General features: G+C 39.2%; 6 protein-coding genes across 6 annotated transcripts; 3 read left to right on the top strand and 3 right to left on the bottom strand.

The window, feature by feature from the left end:
• Positions 1-926: 926 nt before the first annotated feature.
• On the bottom strand, positions 927-2,789 carry LOC110852111 (arrestin domain-containing protein 17-like). The gene is made up of 4 exons (XM_035854004.1): positions 2,557-2,789; positions 2,343-2,495; positions 1,641-2,266; positions 927-1,541 (listed from the first exon to the last, which is right to left on the bottom strand). Exons 1-4 carry the CDS (start codon positions 2,678-2,680, stop codon positions 1,428-1,430), a joined length of 1,017 nt encoding a protein of 338 aa, XP_035709897.1. The 5' UTR covers positions 2,681-2,789; the 3' UTR covers positions 927-1,427.
• A 132-nt stretch (positions 2,790-2,921) lies between these two features.
• LOC110852110 lies at positions 2,922-8,969 on the bottom strand. The gene is made up of 12 exons (XM_035854003.1): positions 7,954-8,969; positions 7,796-7,856; positions 7,598-7,708; positions 7,158-7,465; positions 6,061-6,207; positions 5,783-5,985; positions 5,530-5,707; positions 5,421-5,452; positions 4,566-5,030; positions 4,344-4,473; positions 3,779-4,247; positions 2,922-3,697 (listed from the first exon to the last, which is right to left on the bottom strand). The coding sequence occupies exons 1-12, from the start codon at positions 8,038-8,040 to the stop codon at positions 3,495-3,497; spliced, it is 2,394 nt and encodes a 797-aa protein (XP_035709896.1). The 5' UTR covers positions 8,041-8,969; the 3' UTR covers positions 2,922-3,494.
• Positions 6,596-7,120, top strand: LOC110852608. Its single transcript, XM_022100714.2, has 2 exons — positions 6,596-6,881; positions 6,975-7,120. The coding sequence occupies exons 1-2, from the start codon at positions 6,620-6,622 to the stop codon at positions 7,019-7,021; spliced, it is 309 nt and encodes a 102-aa protein (XP_021956406.1). The 5' UTR covers positions 6,596-6,619; the 3' UTR covers positions 7,022-7,120.
• Positions 8,970-9,271: 302 nt separating the features above from the next.
• Positions 9,272-11,533, top strand: LOC110852118 (allantoinase). Its single transcript, XM_022100096.2, has 9 exons — positions 9,272-9,574; positions 9,652-9,803; positions 9,886-10,000; positions 10,086-10,232; positions 10,312-10,454; positions 10,546-10,735; positions 10,815-10,953; positions 11,029-11,234; positions 11,306-11,533. The coding sequence occupies exons 1-9, from the start codon at positions 9,410-9,412 to the stop codon at positions 11,435-11,437; spliced, it is 1,389 nt and encodes a 462-aa protein (XP_021955788.1). The 5' UTR covers positions 9,272-9,409; the 3' UTR covers positions 11,438-11,533.
• A 2,523-nt stretch (positions 11,534-14,056) lies between these two features.
• Positions 14,057-15,575, bottom strand: LOC110852769 (C-factor). The gene is made up of 7 exons (XM_022100882.2): positions 15,274-15,575; positions 15,161-15,212; positions 14,890-15,080; positions 14,704-14,800; positions 14,574-14,626; positions 14,382-14,475; positions 14,057-14,297 (listed from the first exon to the last, which is right to left on the bottom strand). The coding sequence occupies exons 1-7, from the start codon at positions 15,418-15,420 to the stop codon at positions 14,167-14,169; spliced, it is 765 nt and encodes a 254-aa protein (XP_021956574.1). The 5' UTR covers positions 15,421-15,575; the 3' UTR covers positions 14,057-14,166.
• A 450-nt stretch (positions 15,576-16,025) lies between these two features.
• LOC110852770 (translocon-associated protein subunit gamma) lies at positions 16,026-17,740 on the top strand. The gene is made up of 5 exons (XM_022100883.2): positions 16,026-16,335; positions 16,606-16,733; positions 16,851-17,037; positions 17,200-17,236; positions 17,319-17,740. The coding sequence occupies exons 1-5, from the start codon at positions 16,206-16,208 to the stop codon at positions 17,383-17,385; spliced, it is 549 nt and encodes a 182-aa protein (XP_021956575.1). The 5' UTR covers positions 16,026-16,205; the 3' UTR covers positions 17,386-17,740.
• Positions 17,741-18,276: the final 536 nt, after the last annotated feature.

Here is an 18,276-nt window from a genome sequence, read left to right as displayed (position 1 = left end):
TATCTAGCACGACAAATTCAAGAAATTATTTCAATTTGAGACGCGGATTTTTAATAAATAATTGTAATGCAGTTTTAGCCTCATACGTGCTCAATGTAGGTAACAAGATTTTCCAATGGTTGATGCGACAAATCTCCGTAGATTAAATTTCGTTTAAAGCTCATGTCATCTTTCACTAGGGGAATCGCCCCAGCTTCCTTCTTGATAAAGTAGCACGTCTTGTTCTTGCCCGAGGTTGGGTAGGCGTCTGATGCTATCAGTTGTCCTCCCATATTCATGTTGATGACCAGCATCTGCAATAAATTCCAATTGCCGGCTATAGCTAATGCCAACATTAGTCGAATATATTTACGTATATATGTAAATCCGCCTTATACCGGAAAGTCGGGGGTGTCAAAGAAATCGTTAATGACATTTCGATAATCTTCTGTCATCACAAATTTCTGCCACTTGTCCATTTTGATTTTGAGAGATCGGGTAAGATATTCGAAAATGAAATCCAGCCGTGGATCCGCTCCTGGCTCGTATGCCCCTCCAGTATTGTCCTTGTTGCCACCACCCCCTGCCTTCGCCATCGTCCCGACTGATACAATGTTACGCAATTAGGGATTTCAGTTATCTGATGATATCGTGTTAGCACCAACGAATGGATTGTCACTTGTATCCGTATGAAATAATGTGTAAAAGCACCAACAACGTGGAATAAATTGTAGTAGAATTGCAGCAAACTGGAGCTGGGTCAATCATCGTATCGACCCAACAGCAAGGGATACCCGTTCCTCTAGCAACGCAGATGCTGTATGCATGAAAATAAGTCTGCAAAGTTCTTGGAACTTTGAATTTTGAAAATTCGGTTCAGATAGTCAATTATTGACCGTCAGATATGCTTCAGATATGCAAATGTATGAAAAAATGTATTAAAGCTGTTCATCTTGATTTCATTTTCAGATTTTCGTTCCTTTGTTTACTGTTTTGTTCCAGCAGAAGCATTGTAGATATAGCAATTTAAACATTTTATAGTTTGAGCATAAGTTTCCAATTTCTTACAATGAATATAATTTTACAGCAAAATATACGACTGGGTAAGCTGAAAGTCTCGTATTTAACATTTTTCGCAATAAACGATTTATAAGGCAAATTCAATCAGAGGTCGACGCCGACTAATTTGACAGTGAAGGAGGCCAAACTTTTGATGATTTTTCGGCGACGTCGGCGGCGCGTCGCCCCAATGTTGTAGGAATAGGAAATTAGATTTATCGGTGGGGCGTAAAACGTTACCGCGTACGATCAGCGGCGTTGACCTCTGAATGCGATCATGTAATCATGATGATGAAAGCGTTAATGGATGGTTGCCCTGAATGGTAGAAGCCAAGATTCCTAAACTTTTTAGCTTGTTTCCGTGGAGTGAATGTATTAGGATTTTGTAATTAATTAATTACAAAATCTTGGGTAGAAGCTGAAGTAGTGCCGCAGCCGCTGCCAATCACAATGGGTATCGTACCCTTCCAATTCTTGGAGAAATGTCCCATCTCAACTTCAAACTGGATGAAACATATAAATATAAATATGTTATACTGAAAATTCACATTTCATGCCGGTCGGGTAATTAATAATTTGTACTTGTACTTATCATCACGCACATTTAAAACGTACTGCAAATTGATGAGCTTGCACCGTCCACCAAGTCTCGTCGGATACGAATGGACTGGAATTGCAAGAAATAATAAGAAATTTCCACCAAGCATTTCCTTTCCTGGATGCAGGGACGTTTTACAAACTTCAAAAGATGCTTGATGTCGGTGGCGTCGAATCCTGTAGACAATATGTTGAACTAGTTTGAGAGAAAGTGAGGCCACAGTGCTAGCGTCCATTACGTGACCATCATCCTCGCTCGACACTTCCACCTGCATCGGAATAACGTCTCCGGGAGTAAAGCTTCTTTGTGGCAGTTGTACTTTATAGCGGATAGAACGACCAGTCCCCAAGCAGTGGCTGTGGCAATAAGTCGCAATCCTGCTTTCCTCCAAAACAAATATTAACTCCTTGTCGGGATAAATTCGGAGCAGTCCACTAACTTGGAACGGAATGGTGGCCAGAATGTCAAAGCTAAAGTAAGGCTTCTTCAGTCTCGCAGTAATTAAGTACAGCACTTTTGCCACATTGTCCATACTTCTGAAGGAGCTGGGCAAGTTGTCAGGCAGGGTGAAGGTGAAGGGATGAATCGAACTGCCAGAAGCAAGTTTTTGGGTTGACCCCGACCAAAAATCTGCATAGATAAAAAACGCCTAGCAGCATAACGATATGTTTGGATAATGGACAATACGTATGGAAAGATTTGTTACCACTCCCGTCGCCCAGTAATTTAATTCTCTGAAGAAAGTAGCGTTCCACACCTCGATAGTGCATCGTCTTGTGGATTCTACCTATACTCGACTTTCTCGAAACTCTTCGCGTCCAGTGAACTTCCGCTTTTCCTTCGAGCCGTACACTCAAATCTACAATAGAAAACCTTTCTCTAGAGACTATGAATATATTTACGCGTATCCATTCGCTCACATTTGAATTCCTGTGGAGTGTTGAAGACTATGAGAAGTTGGCCAACGATGGTCTCGCCGGGGAGGTAAGGTCTCGAGTAGTTTTGAAGTTGAATATACAGTCCTTCTCTCTGAACATTCTCCATTGTTTCATTTTCGCACCGTTACATTGCACTTGGTGTGACGGTAGTGTGGCAGACAAAGTGCCAGGACAATACGATAACTATGCATAATACATTTAAATCTATGGCGTGAATCTCAATGGATCGATAACCTACATATTTATATAATATGCACATATTTATATGCCTACATATTTTACCTGACTATGTAGTTAGATTAGATTGAGCAAGTGTCTACATTGTGTCGGTATAGAGCCTTGTGGGGATTTTCTTAACAACTCATATTAACTTATTGCATGTGTACGGATAGGATTCAAAAATTGAGAAGGATATCACAAGGAAAAGGGATGTATTGCATACTCGAGGCCTATCAAGTCAGTCAGTGAACGAGTGTCGGGTCTGCTGACTTATTCCATGTTCTTATAAATTCCTTAGGAATCCGAGTCTCGTCCGAGGAATAATAACCAGAAAAAAACATGAAGCCACACATGGAGGTCAGCAGCAATCACGCAACTCCAAAACTTTCATGCAATATGAATCGAGGTAGATAATCCCGTCTCCTGTTCTTTACAACCTCCTTAAATGTGCTCCCCAATAAAACCTCACTACTCTCGACGCGAGGCAAATTACAAATTTCATCATTTCATTTTTATTATTAATGAACCTCATTTAGCACAACATATACATACATTGTGTATGTAGAATTATGTGAGTACATACATACATAGTCACGTAAATAGTTAAACATATTTTTCATGTACGTATGGTATTCCTGCATGCTTTCAAAACATATATATATGCACATGAAATTCACATAGGTCTTGATAGGTGCTACTCGTTATGCAAGCAACACCGTGTCAATTTGCGCATATTGGTCTGAGGCGCTGGTCGAGGTTGTGGCCATGGAGGGATCGTTTAACACAACGGAGGACAACAGCGACTGTCTCCGCGCGACGCCAAGACGGATGTGTTCCGTTGGGATTATGAGAGCAGGGGCTGCCACGCTCTTTGAAACGCTGTAGCTAAAGTAGATTATCAGCCCTGTGACAAAAAAGTAAATAACACACAAATCAGGGGAATGTGTTAAGCACGTTGTTCATATCATGTAATCATTGTGTGTACCAATTGCCAGCCAAAAGGCGAACGCGGTCGCAGCGAGGTCCAGTCCCTGAAGAAGAATGCAGCAATGGAGGAGGACAGCGGCCGCAGGAATCCAAGGAACGAGAGAGTACTCAAAGAATACGGATCCAGCATTACTCTCGGACTCTTGACCTACATTTGCTGCTGGTGATGAGGATGAAGACGCTGTTGGTGTTGTACTTGTACCGCTGCTGCTGCCTCTTTGAGGCGACGGCATTTTAGACTTTGACGATCGCCTCCTCTGCGGTTGACGACTGATCACAACCAAAAGAAGGAAGGTCAAGAGTCCTGAAGAGATTCCCAGCATGACTCCCGTGAACTGCCCTGTTGGGTTCCGGCCCAAAGATGTAGCCATTGCTAGATTGCATGGGACGAGTGCAATCAGCGAGAAGGCAACTCTGCGACCAGTGGTGAAGGTGGGCAGCGCCCTGTTGAGCGTGGCCACTTCTTCCTGATCAACAAAAAGGCAATAGAATGAACCATAATACATATCCCATTTCCACTTCCGTACTTTTAATTTTGATTAATGGTGTGATAAACTGCATACCTGATATTCCGTAACGACTGCATCAATGTCCGTATCGTCCGTCGCTTCAGAGTGAGTCTGATCTGTATCCGATTCATAGCCGGATACATTACTACCCAAGCTGAACTCACTTACAGACTCTCTTCGACGACTACAGAAAAAAATAGTCAAGCGTTAATTACGTATGCATTTATATCGAGCGAGTAAATATGCATCAATAGCAAATTATTTGATTTTTATTACGTGTGTTCCACAGGTTGGACGTTATCCGTATCTCGAATGAGACATGCCGTGTTATTGCTCGAATTAGACGCTGACTCGAGACCACTGCGACAGACGTCAATCTCGTGCACGACTTGTTTCCCGAGACCATTTTTCAAAAAGCTCACTGCCAACAATCGTCTCGTGGAGTGGCGCCCACTATTTCCACCTCCGCCACTCCCTGAACTCCCCGCAACACATGTTCCGCTTCCTCCTCGCGCCCTTTCAGAGGTCAAAATATTTGGATGACCCCTTGTTTGACTGTGACCTCCTAGTTTCTTGGAGGGAATAGCGCAGGGTCGAACTTGATAACGGGCACAGATCATGGAACAGCAGACGACAATGTGAATGCACATCAAACTGCTGGACACCAGACCCAGCAACACGCGGGTGTCAATTAGCATTGCCTGCAAGGCAGAAATGGCACCGAATACCAGCGGTGTCATCCTGCAAGGCAGAAATAGCGGTGTAATTATGGTGTTGCAATAATAGGTTGAATTACATTAGTTTTACCGACTCAAATAAATAACATGCTTGTATACCATGTAAAATGGTACTAATATAAATAAAAATACATAAAACGCATTAAAAGAATTGCAATTCACTCCTCCTACCAGACGCGAAGTCCAGGCCCTGGACCTTAAATCCTTAAATAAAGTTTCTTCAAATACCCAAACTAACCAATAACGTGGTAGTTGGATTTTTTTTACTCATGTTACTTCCTGCCAATCTACTGCATTTTAACATTTACACGTTTGTTTGCAGTTATATCACATTTAAACGAGTTACTTTCTTCTCTATTGCTTAAATGAGAGACTAATATTAATAAATGCCTACCATAAACACCATTGTTGTTGTTCGTCTTGGGGCTGTGAAGAAGTTATTCAGTCACTGGTTTGATTCAACGTGAATTATTAAAAATATAAATTCTGTGAAAGTTCTCTACCATTTTTTTGAGTTTCCTATACAGGAGGCCATCATTTGCCATTTTGGTGGCCGTAAGAGAGAGAGGGATGAGGAATTCAAAGGTTGACAGTGAGAGAGCCGTAATTCCGAGAGAAGCCACGATGAGTCTGCAACCCCCCTCGAGAGGCCACAGGAGCGGAGGATCACCGTCCCAAACGCTGTCATGTTTTTAGCATCTCCATTATTTTAAAACCGACAATTTCTGGCAAAGTTAAAACGACGTAATTTCATACTTTGGCGTTTGTTGGACTTTGTTGATGACGGAGGACTCGATGAAATACACGAGGAATGAAATGCTGGCCACCACGCATCCCGTGAGAGAGAATCGTTTAGAAACATGGAAATGCTTGTGCTGGGTCAACGTCACGTTGTCCGGTTTGCATACCGTGTACAGCCCCAAAAATCCAACGGAGGCCAACGCTGCCCCAGACAAAATCTGCATATTTATAAAACATCATAATACCAACTACACAATATTCAGACCATGTCAAGTGGCGTCGTGAGTACTAACTTTTGCATATAAATTTCCATCCGGAGTTGGTAGTGGCATTTGCTCGGCTGAAGGGAAAAGATGGTTTGTCGCCAATGCATATCCAAAGATGGCCAGAGTCGTCGTTGACGTTAAGGTGAAGAGGACACTCCTCAAAAAGTTGGAATCCTGCAACAAGAAAAATACATTGTTGCATGATAGCCAACGACATGAAATATGACTTCATGCGAAGAATCTGAATTTTCAAGGCACTTTTATGTTATTTAGTTTTTATGCTGCAATACTGTCAATAGGAAGAGAACTCTTTATTAATTTCATCACGACCCTGAGCGTGGGAACTTTTCGTACTCGCACGACCTTCGCCGTGAATTGTCCCTGCTACCATTTTAGATAATACCTCGAGACTACACAGCCTTCCATAATTTCTTATTAACTAAGAAAATTGCTACCCTTTGTTTGCTGGTGTTCGTATTGAATATCAATTTCCCTTATTTTTTGCTATCTTACGTACTGTTGCTGATGCTCCAGCTTTTAATGTACACTGTTGCAATTCCGTTGTAAGGTGGGTAATAATATCTACATGTTTGCAGAGATTTTAGAAGGAACGGTCAGAGCTTCCATGTCAGTTGGAGTGATCATTGCAGCAAAAGTTACTCTGAAAATGCAGTTTCTCAAAGTTATTGTACCCGTTTTCCTTGCAATTGTGTTGCTGGTCAACTGCTCAGGCGCTTTTCCGAGCCGACTAAGCGATTATGATGCTGGAGAGATTGAGGTGCCGAAGCCACTTCAATCTAGGGGTCCCACTCCGGATAACGATTTCACAGATTCGAATGAAACACGACGTAAGTTTTTTGAAATCGTTAACTTTAACTATTTTTGGCATGCATGTGCGAAAAAATTAAAACAATGTATTATATGTCCCTTAATTTTTGTAGCTCACGAAGAACAAGACTCGTTCGCCGTGGTGAAGTCATTTTTCTAAACTCGCTTTTGTTAAACAATGTCGTGGTATTGATTGGATCAAAGAGTTTGAGAATAAAATTTTACGGTGTAGAAATAGCTGTGCCCACCAGCAGCCAAATTTGCATTTATTGAAGAATCATTTTCATAAATTGTACCTCCATGCCCAAGGAGCACATGATGGAAGGGACGGTGATAACCCCGGCGCTGATGATGTCGATGGGAGCACCAAGTGGGGTGAAAGATCCCAGCGTATTTTCCATCAATGTTTCCACGTGGCGACCAGTTACCGAGTCCATGATGGAACTCAGAGATCTGGCCACCGCTGCAAATCCTGCCGACATCGTTGCGATCCACCACCATCCCACCAGAAATGCTGGAAACTCCCCCACATGGTGGAATATACAGGTGAAGAGGTCGCCCTTACAGTGCCCATGCTGACCCTCAAAATCTGTATAGCACCACACTGCACGCAACAATAGAGACGTGAATCATACATTGTGCTACTAACAATTGCGCTCCAAGTACTTTGAATGAGAACAATGCATAGTTTCTTCCCATCAATTACCCGTCATAGCCATATCTAATATGCACATACCCGTGAGACTCGCATCCAGTGCGGCCAAAAGGAGCGATGCGACTATAATTGGTCCAGATGAGTTTTCTGCAATGTAAGGAATGGCGACGAGTAAGGCCAGTGAGAAGGGACCTGAGGCATCATCCAGTCATTAGCATTAGTTTGACTCATGATTTAAATCATAATTAGATTGAATCATTCAATTCAATGTGTGCATACCTGCGAGCCCTTTGCATTTCTCTGCCCAGAGATTTCTGCTTCGTCGGATATCACACTGCGCCTAAAAGAGCATGGATTATTACGTATGATATTATAGATAGGATGGGCATGAATTAGTAAAATTCGAAATTATTGTGCTGGGTGTTTGATGACCTCACCTCTTTCTTCGTTCGCACCAAGGCAAATGCCAAGCGTTCCAATTTAGCTAGATAGCTTTCATTCGGGGACCACTCGGGGCTCACCATTTAAACGGCTAATACGTATTACTATTTTAACAATAATTGCGTTGATTTGTAGGCTATCGTAAAATTTTATTTTGTGGAATATTTCAAGTATTTCTTCCCATCAAGAACTCTGAACAAAACGGATCCAAGTTTGGCAGGTATTTGAGCAAATAACGGTTGTTTCAGCACAACTCTCGAAATGTATTATAGGTATTTTATTAGTGAAAGTAAACATCCGAAGCTCCAGATTTGTCTACCATGCTTCTATTTGCATGTATATTAACGCCTGAGACGACAAGTGAGAGAGACGTGTGTGAATACTTATAGGGCAAAGTTGTACTTCTTTATTTTTAAATGGTATTTAAGAGTTAGTAGAGAGACATAATTACAATTTCAGCAGATCGACTTTCTCTAATATTGCAAATTCCCTACCGTGAATTGTCTCAATATTCTTTAATGTGAAAGCACGAATACATTCACCAATTATTCCGGCCACCAGGAATTCAATTTAGGACTGTTACGCTAAAGTGTGTATTTTGAAGATTATGTGTGCAGCCACTGACTGAAAGGTGCGATGTATTGGCAGGGAAAGCATTGGATAAGGGGAAAGCATGAGTTTGTTGGGTATATAAATTGGAGAAAGGTGTTGGTTGCTCATTTCCAGGCTCACTTTCTCTCTATGTATCTATCCCATCGTCTGCAAATCGTAGTTGCGCACTCCACAGCTTCCACTTTCATGTACATATTCACCTCGCTGCAGTATATTTAGTGTGATTCTGCATATATCCAACGGAGAATGAACAAAGTGATATGAATATCTGAAAAGTTCCACAACCCGAATTTTCTATAATTGTCGCAGGGAAAGATTGCTTGAAACCCTTGGAATGTTGAAATTCTTTAATTCCATGACGGGTTATTTTAGGCATATTTCGCTATGTCCACAAAAGCACATAATATGTATGCACTTATGCGAGAAAGAGTGTGTATGAAATTCCATGGAACAATAACAACAGCGTGATCTCAACCCAAAACCAACTGCATGAGTGTCCGTTTGAGACGACATGCGACAGCACAAATCTTATCGTAGACCTCAAGGTCGACCACAACCCCTGCAAGAACTTGGGCTTAATTTGTCCAGAGATAAACTGGAGATGAGATCTGTGGCTGTTCATATATGTACATATGTATGTAGGTACATGTGATGTGACACCCACTTATTCTCAAGAGTTGGACTAATGTAATGGAATATTTATGCAATAATATTAATGTTATTCATACATCTCGTATACATAATCTCGTCCACATTTTTCTATCAGATTTTATCCTCTTCACACGACAGTTAAATATCTTTCTAGCTGCACCTAATCAAAATAGTTTTGTTTCCTTAAAAATGTCCTGCAGTAGTACCAAAATTCCAGACGTGGAGACCAATATCCACTGGCTAACTGGCAACCGTATTTTCATTAATGGGGGACTTAAACCGGCTTCCATCAAAATTGAAAACGGGAAAATCTCGGAAGTGAAAGAAGGACCATTATCTGATAAGTTTGAAAATGTATGTATATATCAAAATCTGCGTCCGAACAAGATTCGACTAAGCACGTAAATACATAAGTACGTATTTTAACCAAGGTTCTGGATGCTGGCGAGTTGGTCGTGATGCCAGGTTTAGTGGACACTCACGTTCACGTAAACGAACCCGGGAGATCAGAATGGGAGGGGTTTTGGACAGCGACCCAAGCAGCGGCTGCTGGGGGGATTACTACTTTAGTGGACATGCCCTTGTAATAACAATTTATGAAATAAGCTGACTTTTGAAGAAATGATTTGTCTAATTTAATGGAGCGATATTTTCCAACACGCTAGGAACTCTATCCCATCGACAACGACTGTGGAAAACTTGGATATCAAGATGAAAGCAGCCACAGGAAAATGTCACATTGACGTTGGATTTTGGGGCGGTGTGATGCCCGACAATGAGGTTAGCTGAAAAAAATGCATTTTATTTACTCCTAATTGATTGTGGGAATAGTTCTCCTTATTCAATTCCGAATTACGATTTTCAGAATTCGTTGCGCCCGATGGTGGAAAAGGGTGTGATCGGATTCAAGTGTTTTCTTATTCACAGTGGGATCGATGACTTTCCCAGCGTCAACGAGGAGCAAGTGGATCGCGCTCTTGCGGAACTCAAGGGGACTGGAAAAATTTTGGCCGTAAGCTCGTCCGTCCCACCCCAGTAAAGGCCAACTTTGCTCTGTACAACTTTTACAATTAAATAAATGATTCTTCCAGTTTCATGCGGAAGTGGACTGCGGTGGGGATGAGAAGTGGGCCACGGATGACCCTTCCGTCTATCGTACCTTTCTACAAACAAGACCCAGCGAAATGGAATTTCAGGCTGCCGAGATGATAAATCGTATGTGCCGAAAGCACAAGTGAGTGCTATTTGTAATCCTTGTAATCTTTGTCGTATTTTAGCATCAGCCTTGAATATAAATTGTTGTGTTATGTGTTGTTGTCTATAAGGGACGTCAAGTGTCACATTGTTCACCTGTCCACGGCCAGCTCGCTTCCTCTCATCGCAAAGTTGAAAGCGGACGGATTGCCTCTGACTGTCGAAACGTGTCCCCATTATCTTACTTTGAATGCTGAAGAAATACAAAATAATCGGACCGAGTTCAAGTGTTGTCCTCCAATTAGGGAGGCTGACAATCAGGTCTTTATTATCAATCGCCTATTATCAGTCGCCTATTTTTATCAATTAAATAATTTCAACGTTGTACATTTTCCTGTAGTCCAAACTCTGGGAGGGCATAAAAAGTGGGCTCATCGACATGATTGTATCTGACCATTCGCCGTGCACAGCGGATCTGAAACAGCCTGGAGAGAAAAACTTTCAACAAGCTTGGGGCGGAATCAGTTCTGTTCAATTTGGTGCATATAAAATCTAGCATGTGATGCACATTACAATGTTGTAACTTTGGATTGGCAAATTCTCTTATCAAATAGGTCTTCCACTAATTTGGACAAACATGAAGAAAAACGGTCTGCAGCTACACGATTTATGCAGACTAATGGCGGAACACCCTGCAAAATTGGCTGGATTTGAGAAAATAAAGGCGAAAATCGCTGTAGGATTTGATGCTGACTTTGTTTTGTGGAATCCAGATGAAGAATTTGAAATTACAGAAAATATCATTTTGCATAAAAATAAGGTCAAATAATAATAGCAAATACGTTGTCATCAATTTCTCTGATTATTATAATGGAACCGTTTATTTTGCAGTTGACACCCTACAAAGGCAAGACATACTCTGGCAGAGTGCATTCTACCATTTTACGAGGAAAGGTCATTTACAACAACGGAAAGTTTGCTACACCAAATGGAAAGTTCCTCTTGACGGAAATGAAACTTTAATTTTAAAATTTAAAAAAATATTGATTTCATAATTCTGTATGATAATAATGACGATAAAGTTGTTGAAATAAAACACTGCATTAAAATACAATCAATTACATATGCTCATAAATGCCTGTGCGTCTACTGATGATAATAATGGTTAGAATTTAATTGCGTTGGATCTGATTTTGATTTGACAAACGGATACATCTAATAAAATTGTAAAGAAATAATTAAAGTAAAAAATGCATAATTATTTAAATCATGTGAAATCATGAGTGCAAAATGAGTCATTTCCTGCATTTTCATTTAATATTTAAATTCAGGCAAGTTTATTGGTAGGACATAAATTACGCAATCAACAAAATAATTAAAAAACAATTAATCTCTGGACTGACATTTGGCTTATAATCATATCTGCCTATTACATTAAGGCAATGTACAATTGTAGCCCATTGATAGTACCACTATTCGTAAAATCATAATTAAAGTTTGTTTTCATGTAATGCAAATTTTAGGTGCATTAAAAATTACATTACACATAGACTCTTTTTAACCCATTGAATTTTTCATGGTGTTGTGTGTGCTCGTATGGAACCTATCTTTACGTTTACAAGTATTGTCGCATCTGCTTATTACATTTTAACAGAACAACATTTCAGGGCTTCTTAACCCAGCGAATCCTTCATGGTGTTGTGTGTGCTCTTATCGAGCCTATTTTAATATTGTCTCAACTTAATACTTTGTATGCATTATGGCAATTATGCAATTTCTAGGTACATTTAAAAATTGCATTAACCCAGCGAATTCTTCATGGTGTTGTGTGTGCTCTTATGGAGCCTATCTTTAATTTTTTTCCATTTTCTAAATTTAATAATTTTTATGCATTAGAACAATTATGCAATTCCAGGTACATTTAAGAATTGCATTACTAAAAGTGTTTCCTTTGTGCGGACTGTGGGATCTTGTAGATGCAGCGCATAAAGTGTTTCCTTTGTGCGGACTGTGGGATCTTGTAAATGTACTAAACTATAATGTACCCTAAATGTATCCCAGTAGTATTATCCCGCGAGGGATTCGGACTGTGTAGGAATTGAGAGGCCTACTTGTGTTTTATAAGCTAAAAGATTTTTTAGAATTAGATGTCAAGCTTACACTGCTTGAATCGAAAAAACAGAAACTTAGTGGGTAGGATTAAATCAATTTTGTAAGGTGAAGTGGGTTAACTTGATCCCGTTGATGGTTTCCTCCTGTCTGTAAATTATTTTACAAGTGGTAATATTAGTAAAAACCATTATTTCATTGTGACATTAATCCACAAATAAAACATTAACATCATTTACCATTCGTGAACAAAAAAGATGAGAAGAGCAGCTACATGGCGTATGGATGAAGAGTGGTGGTACATACATCATTCTTGACCTGCTGCTTCTACCTAATAAAACAATGATGATTTTTTATAGTTGTTTTTAAACCTGCTCATTAATTTAACAGAAATATCCGTTTGAATTTCTTTCATCTGCATTACATTTGAAATTTCCCGATAATTACGAAACTATCCAAGATTATGCATCATAATTAGAACTGAAATTTTAACTTACGATCAGAGTGGCGAAAACCATCCCTTCTTGTCTGTGACCGTCGACAATGATGGTGGTGGTCACATGTCGCTTTTGCTGTGGTCAAGTATTTAGTCATTGAAGGAAACTGATCTTGCGCCTATTGCGGTGAAACTAGATATTCGTCGTCCGGCAATGGAGGGTCGGCCAGGCATACCATTCCTTGCTCGAAACATGCACCAAAACTGGACCCCGCTGGAAATTTTAGTGTAAAATAACAAATTCAGTTAATTATAATTATCAGTCATTATTATTTTATGATAGTAAGAACATAAATCTGTTAAATCGCGAGTGTAAATTAAAATTGCGTTAATTAATTGAGTTGGGGAATATTTACTTCAAATAAGCTAACTAAATCTACATTCCTCACTCTGTCACACTCATTATTCTTATTTTCAAAATATCCTCCGAATTGACCGTTAAGCTTAAATTTGATTGAAAAAAAACAAATTGACTTACATTTTCGTTATACTCTAGCTTCCGCTGTTCATAAATGCGCGGACACTTTGCTCCCAAAAGTTGACTCTAGTTTCCCAGGGGGTGGGGAATATTTACCAAAATATTGAAATATTCCAGGGAGGCATGGTGTCCAACATGGCAGGCGACGAAACAGCCGAGTGGTGGAGTCGGCCACACTGATCTGGTAGCCATCCAGCCAACGAATGAACGATTCCCACAGTGGCTACAAAGAAGGAAAGCAGTGGAAATGGCTCGCTAATTTTAGGATCTTCCTTTGTTCGGAGATTATGGAATGTAAAATGTAAACCGAGGTTATTTGAGTTCAGATATAAAATGTGCCATTACATGCCGTTCCTTCAGAAAAAGACCTTTGTTGAGAAAGGTTTCCTTCTCCATTACAACAATGGAGAGACGGCATGGTTTGGAGTCCAACTTTGGATAATGAGGAATTTTCCAGAAGGCAAACTCAAAGCCGAGTCCATTATATTTAAAAACTGGGAGAAGAGAATGCAAAAAGAATATTTTTTATGCTTCCAAGAATTTAATTTCGTGGTATTTATTTAAATAAAATATACCCAAAATTTGGGTTCTCTATATGATTGCTTTATTCCATAGTTAGTTCTTATGTATGACTAGAATGACCGTACAAGTTTAGAACTTGAATACCAATTACCAATCAAGTTGTTTTCCATCATGCTGATAAAACTGCCCATTGTGTTTTGTTCCAAGACTTTTGAGCAATGTTACAATGCCTGATGTGGCTTCTTCAGTGGTCAAAGGCGCCTTAGGTCCTCCCATGTCTGCCAAATACATTTGTGTCGGTACAATAAATGCAAATTCCTCAAATACTATAGGACTACTAATGTATAATATCTCAAACTCACCAGTCTTTACCCACCCTGGGTGCAGGGCAACGGCAATTATCTTGGATTTTTTAAAGTCCAGGCTCATTGATCTTGTAGCTGCATTTAAGGCTGCCTGAATATTTATTAACAAGTTGAATAAATAATTCTTCTCATTAAATAAGTGGTTAATCCTCTTGCATGACTAAAGAGAAATTAGAATGTGTTCCTTGCCTTACTACATCGATATGCATACATTCCACCCTGATCATTGCCTTGTATGGATCCTAAAATTCAAGTAATGAGAGTATGATAAAATACTACTTGACATAAATTCATCATTGTATTAAGACTTTATATTTGCCTAAAATTGAAGACACATTAACAACAGCAGCTCTTCCCACCCCGACCGGAGAGTCGGGGTTCAATCCACTGGCTTTCTCCAGTAGTGGAAGCAGGGCCTATAAATATTTTTAAAATTCATACATGTGCAATTAAATTAATTTAACTCGTACTTAATTTCCGTTAAATGTGAGCAGCTCATCCTCACCTTTGTGAGTAAGATGGGTGCAATGGTGTTTGTTTCAAAATTGTCAGTCAATTCACTTTTCCGGATCGCTGTGATTTTAGCAACTTTTGATGTAACGCCTGCATTGTTTATGAGCAAATTAAGACCTTGTCCCTCAGTTGCAGCATCCACAACCATCGCCACTTCCTCGTATTTGTCAAAGTCTCTGATGTCTGAAAACCCCATGGTTCGAATTTATTGATTATGTTATGGAAAGTTATGTTATGACACTTGCGTTGTATCATTTATTTACCTAATTGAATCAGTTGTACATTTGGATGATGTGCGGCAAAGTCCTTCAACTCCTATTACACAATTTGATTATTGTACTTTTAAACGCATTAGAAAGAAGCACACTTGTCAAACCTTTGATTTTTCAGGGTCTCTGTAAGTGGCAAAGACTTTCTCGGGCTTAAACTCGGGCAGCATTTTCTTTATTAGCTGGAAGCCAATTCCCCTGTTGGCACCAGTGATGAAAATATGCTTGACCGCTGTTGACATCGGCATTTTCATACAAGGCCGAGTAATGTAATGTCAGGTACTAATTGTATAATGTCAAAGTATTTCAAATTTTATAGCTTTTAAGTGTAATGGTACACGTGCAAATTGCATTGTTTAGGCTCGTTGTGAAACCTTGCAGTTTGTAAACAAAAACAGCCAGTAGTTAAAGCATGTGTTTATGCAAATATCGTTATTCAGGGATAATGGCATGAATCACATGGAATGAAACTCCCACGCGCCTCATATTCTGCATGATCCAAAAGTTAGTTTTTCCATGTAATAATTCCTTCCATCCTCGATTATTTTTTGATATACGGTTTGGAAGGACATTTCTTAGACAATTTATTGACCAGCTTTTTCGGAACTTCTTTCCTTGAAGTCAAATAATTACATGGAATTTGCAAAATGCGCATATAAATGGTACAAAGTTGTACTTCATCTCAATAATGAAAAATTACTTCTCACTAGGTCATATTTTACTTTCTTTCGGTGTTATAATTACTTTTGCATACGAGTTGTGCATGTGCCTTTGTGTGAGTAAAGGGTTAACTTTGGTGTGTTGATCAACAGCAAAAATTCTCACAATTCCCACGGACTGCTCTGCAAGATTTGGAATCATCGCCAACACTTTGCCACATCATCACCACTGGGAACTTCAACACACCGCAACTCTTTCTCACTGCACGTTTACATTGGCCATTTAGTTGTCTTTCTCCTCTCTCTTCTTCAGTCCGGCTTCAATAAATATCAGCATCGGTTAACTGTTCTTTTGAGAAAAGTTTTGAAAATCTTTGGAAATGGCGACCAAGACAAAGCAATTCACTCGAGAGGAGGAACTTCTCCTTCAAGACTTCTCCCGCAATGTTTCCACAAAATCCAACGCCTTGTTTTATGGAAATGCCTTCATCGTGTCTGCAATTCCCATATGTGAGTTTTTCAGTAAAGTAAATTTTTTCCCTTATTGTCAAACGAATACATTGTTTAGATTATTTTACCCGAATTCTTTGTATTTTTGCCTGATAAAGATGACAGTGGTTCATTGAAAGCTAACAATTTTAATTTTCAAAATAAAGTCAAGCAATTATCCCCAAAAACCGCAGAGACGTCTGATCATAATAGCTTAATTTGGTTAAAAATCGGAAAGTTCTCATATATGGGGAATAGGATATCAAAGTGTTTGTTGGTTTGTTCTTGTAGGGTTGTTCTGGAGGATTCACCTGATGGACATCATCTCCTCATCTCCAATCTTCCTCCTCGTCACTCTAGGATCCACATGGCTAATGGCCTTTGCCTATAGGAACACCAAATTCTCCCTCAAGCATAAGGTACGCGCTTGGCGCTTAATTAATACGCCAGTACTCATTTTCTCTGCTCCAAGGCAGTTTTGTGTGCTTACATCTGTATGTGAATGTTTTAAATATGTTCTAATGCTCTTTCTCCAGGTCGCCGTGAAGAGGGAAGAAGCCGTGACTTTGGAAATGAACAAAAAGTTGGCTGATGACAAGAAAATGTCTAAAAAGGAAAAGGACGAGCGCATCTTGTGGAAAAAGAATGAGGTTGCTGATTTCGAGGCAACCACTTTCTCCATCTTTTACAACAATGCTCTCTTCTTGGCGATCATTATCCTGGGTAAGACAAATAGAAATCATGTGTGGTTATAGGTGAACATAAAAACAATATTGTGACGGCAAGCAAGTTTGCATTTACCACACCAATGTTCCATGCATGCAATGCATTAACAATTGTGTACTATCGCTTATAATAAATTGTTTAATCTTTTATACATTACAGCCAGCTTTTACGTTCTCCGGTCCTTCTCCCCAACTGTGTAAGCACTTTTCAGCATTTTCTGATTTTGTATGTCTTGTATAACGACCAAATGGTATATAGAACTCTGTTTAAATTTTCAGGAACTACATTTTGTCTGTCAGTTCTGCTGGGGGCTTATTGGCGTTGTTGTCCACTGGAACACAATAACTGAATCATATATGTAGGTGCTCATCAAAAGGCCACGAAATTCTTCAATAGGATCAAATTATATGCATACTTTTGTTACACTTACCACAACAAAAGAAATTATTATGTCTAATTAATTGGATTTAGATGGTCAGCTAAATGACCACAAATTGAATTTGGGTTTAAATTACAATTCATTAAAATATTTCGTGGTTTATTGTCTTGTTTCTCGCGTGTGTTAAAAATGATATTTATATACTTATCAATGTGCTATGTACTACTATTTAACATTAGTATCTTGTTGCATGTATGATTCATAAAAGTTTTATTGAGATATATTGTCTTAAATAAATAATAAAAATAGTTCCACACTAGACGCCCGATCTATGTATATATCTATAAGTTCATCAAACCATTGATGCGTATTATAACGAAAACAAAACATGTCTTGAAATATGTGTAGCTCTATTAATTTGATTGCAGCATGGAAAATACAAGTGTATCACTCTTGTGTCTTGGAATGATAAAATATGATATTTTATTATTATTTTGAGTGATATTATCACTTAAAGTCTTTTGTTTTACTACATAGTTTAGTCGTCGAGAAGATGCCGTTACTGAAAATATCTTGATCGATGTCCAACTCGGTGACCTGCCCTAAACTGATTGAGTAATATGATGGAATTGGGTAAAGAATATTCGTCTTTTATGCATCACGACATATAAATATCAATGTATCATGTGACGAACCACAGAACTGATTTTTCAACCAACTAAAAATGCATACATTAGTGAATTGTCTGTCACCATTTATAGTTTGGTTTCTAATTTATTGAAAATGTGGAAATTTAAAAATTCCAAGTGATGCTAAGCTTTGAGAAGCCTTTCAGAAAGGCCCTTTACATAAGTGCA

This window comes from Folsomia candida, unplaced genomic scaffold, assembly GCF_002217175.1.
Source record: "Folsomia candida strain VU population unplaced genomic scaffold, ASM221717v1 Fcan01_Sc007, whole genome shotgun sequence".
Taxonomy (NCBI): domain Eukaryota; kingdom Metazoa; phylum Arthropoda; class Collembola; order Entomobryomorpha; family Isotomidae; genus Folsomia; species Folsomia candida.
This window is presented reverse-complemented; position numbering and strand designations above follow the sequence as displayed.

Bases quoted from the DNA above. Each gene is read 5' to 3' on its own strand.
- LOC110852608 (XM_022100714.2), top strand. From the start codon at position 6,620: ATGTTTGCAGAGATTTTAGAAGGAACGGTCAGAGCTTCCATGTCAGTT. The intron at 6,882-6,974 runs GTAAGTTTTTTG...TAATTTTTGTAG, and splicing joins AGATTCGAATGAAACACGAC to CTCACGAAGAACAAGACTCG.
- LOC110852110 (XM_035854003.1), bottom strand. From the start codon at position 8,040: ATGGTGAGCCCCGAGTGGTCCCCGAATGAAAGCTATCTAGCTAAATTG. The intron at 7,857-7,953 runs GTGAGGTCATCA...ATGCTCTTTTAG, and splicing joins TGGTGCGAACGAAGAAAGAG to GCGCAGTGTGATATCCGACG. The intron at 7,709-7,795 runs GTATGCACACAT...ATGATGCCTCAG, and splicing joins GAAATGCAAAGGGCTCGCAG to GTCCCTTCTCACTGGCCTTA.
- LOC110852111 (XM_035854004.1), bottom strand. From the start codon at position 2,680: ATGGAGAATGTTCAGAGAGAAGGACTGTATATTCAACTTCAAAACTAC. The intron at 2,496-2,556 runs GTGAGCGAATGG...TTTCTATTGTAG, and splicing joins CACTCCACAGGAATTCAAAT to ATTTGAGTGTACGGCTCGAA. The intron at 2,267-2,342 runs GTAACAAATCTT...TTATCTATGCAG, and splicing joins ATTACTGGGCGACGGGAGTG to ATTTTTGGTCGGGGTCAACC.
- LOC110852118 (XM_022100096.2), top strand. From the start codon at position 9,410: ATGTCCTGCAGTAGTACCAAAATTCCAGACGTGGAGACCAATATCCAC. The intron at 10,001-10,085 runs GTTAGCTGAAAA...TACGATTTTCAG, and splicing joins GTGTGATGCCCGACAATGAG to AATTCGTTGCGCCCGATGGT. The intron at 10,954-11,028 runs GTGCATATAAAA...CTTATCAAATAG, and splicing joins AATCAGTTCTGTTCAATTTG to GTCTTCCACTAATTTGGACA.
- LOC110852770 (XM_022100883.2), top strand. From the start codon at position 16,206: ATGGCGACCAAGACAAAGCAATTCACTCGAGAGGAGGAACTTCTCCTT. The intron at 16,336-16,605 runs GTGAGTTTTTCA...TTGTTCTTGTAG, and splicing joins CGTGTCTGCAATTCCCATAT to GGTTGTTCTGGAGGATTCAC. The intron at 17,237-17,318 runs GTAAGCACTTTT...TTAAATTTTCAG, and splicing joins CGGTCCTTCTCCCCAACTGT to GAACTACATTTTGTCTGTCA.
- LOC110852769 (XM_022100882.2), bottom strand. From the start codon at position 15,420: ATGAAAATGCCGATGTCAACAGCGGTCAAGCATATTTTCATCACTGGT. The intron at 14,476-14,573 runs GCAAGGAACACA...ATAAATATTCAG, and splicing joins ATGCATATCGATGTAGTAAG to GCAGCCTTAAATGCAGCTAC. The intron at 14,298-14,381 runs GTGAGTTTGAGA...TGTATTTGGCAG, and splicing joins CCCAGGGTGGGTAAAGACTG to ACATGGGAGGACCTAAGGCG.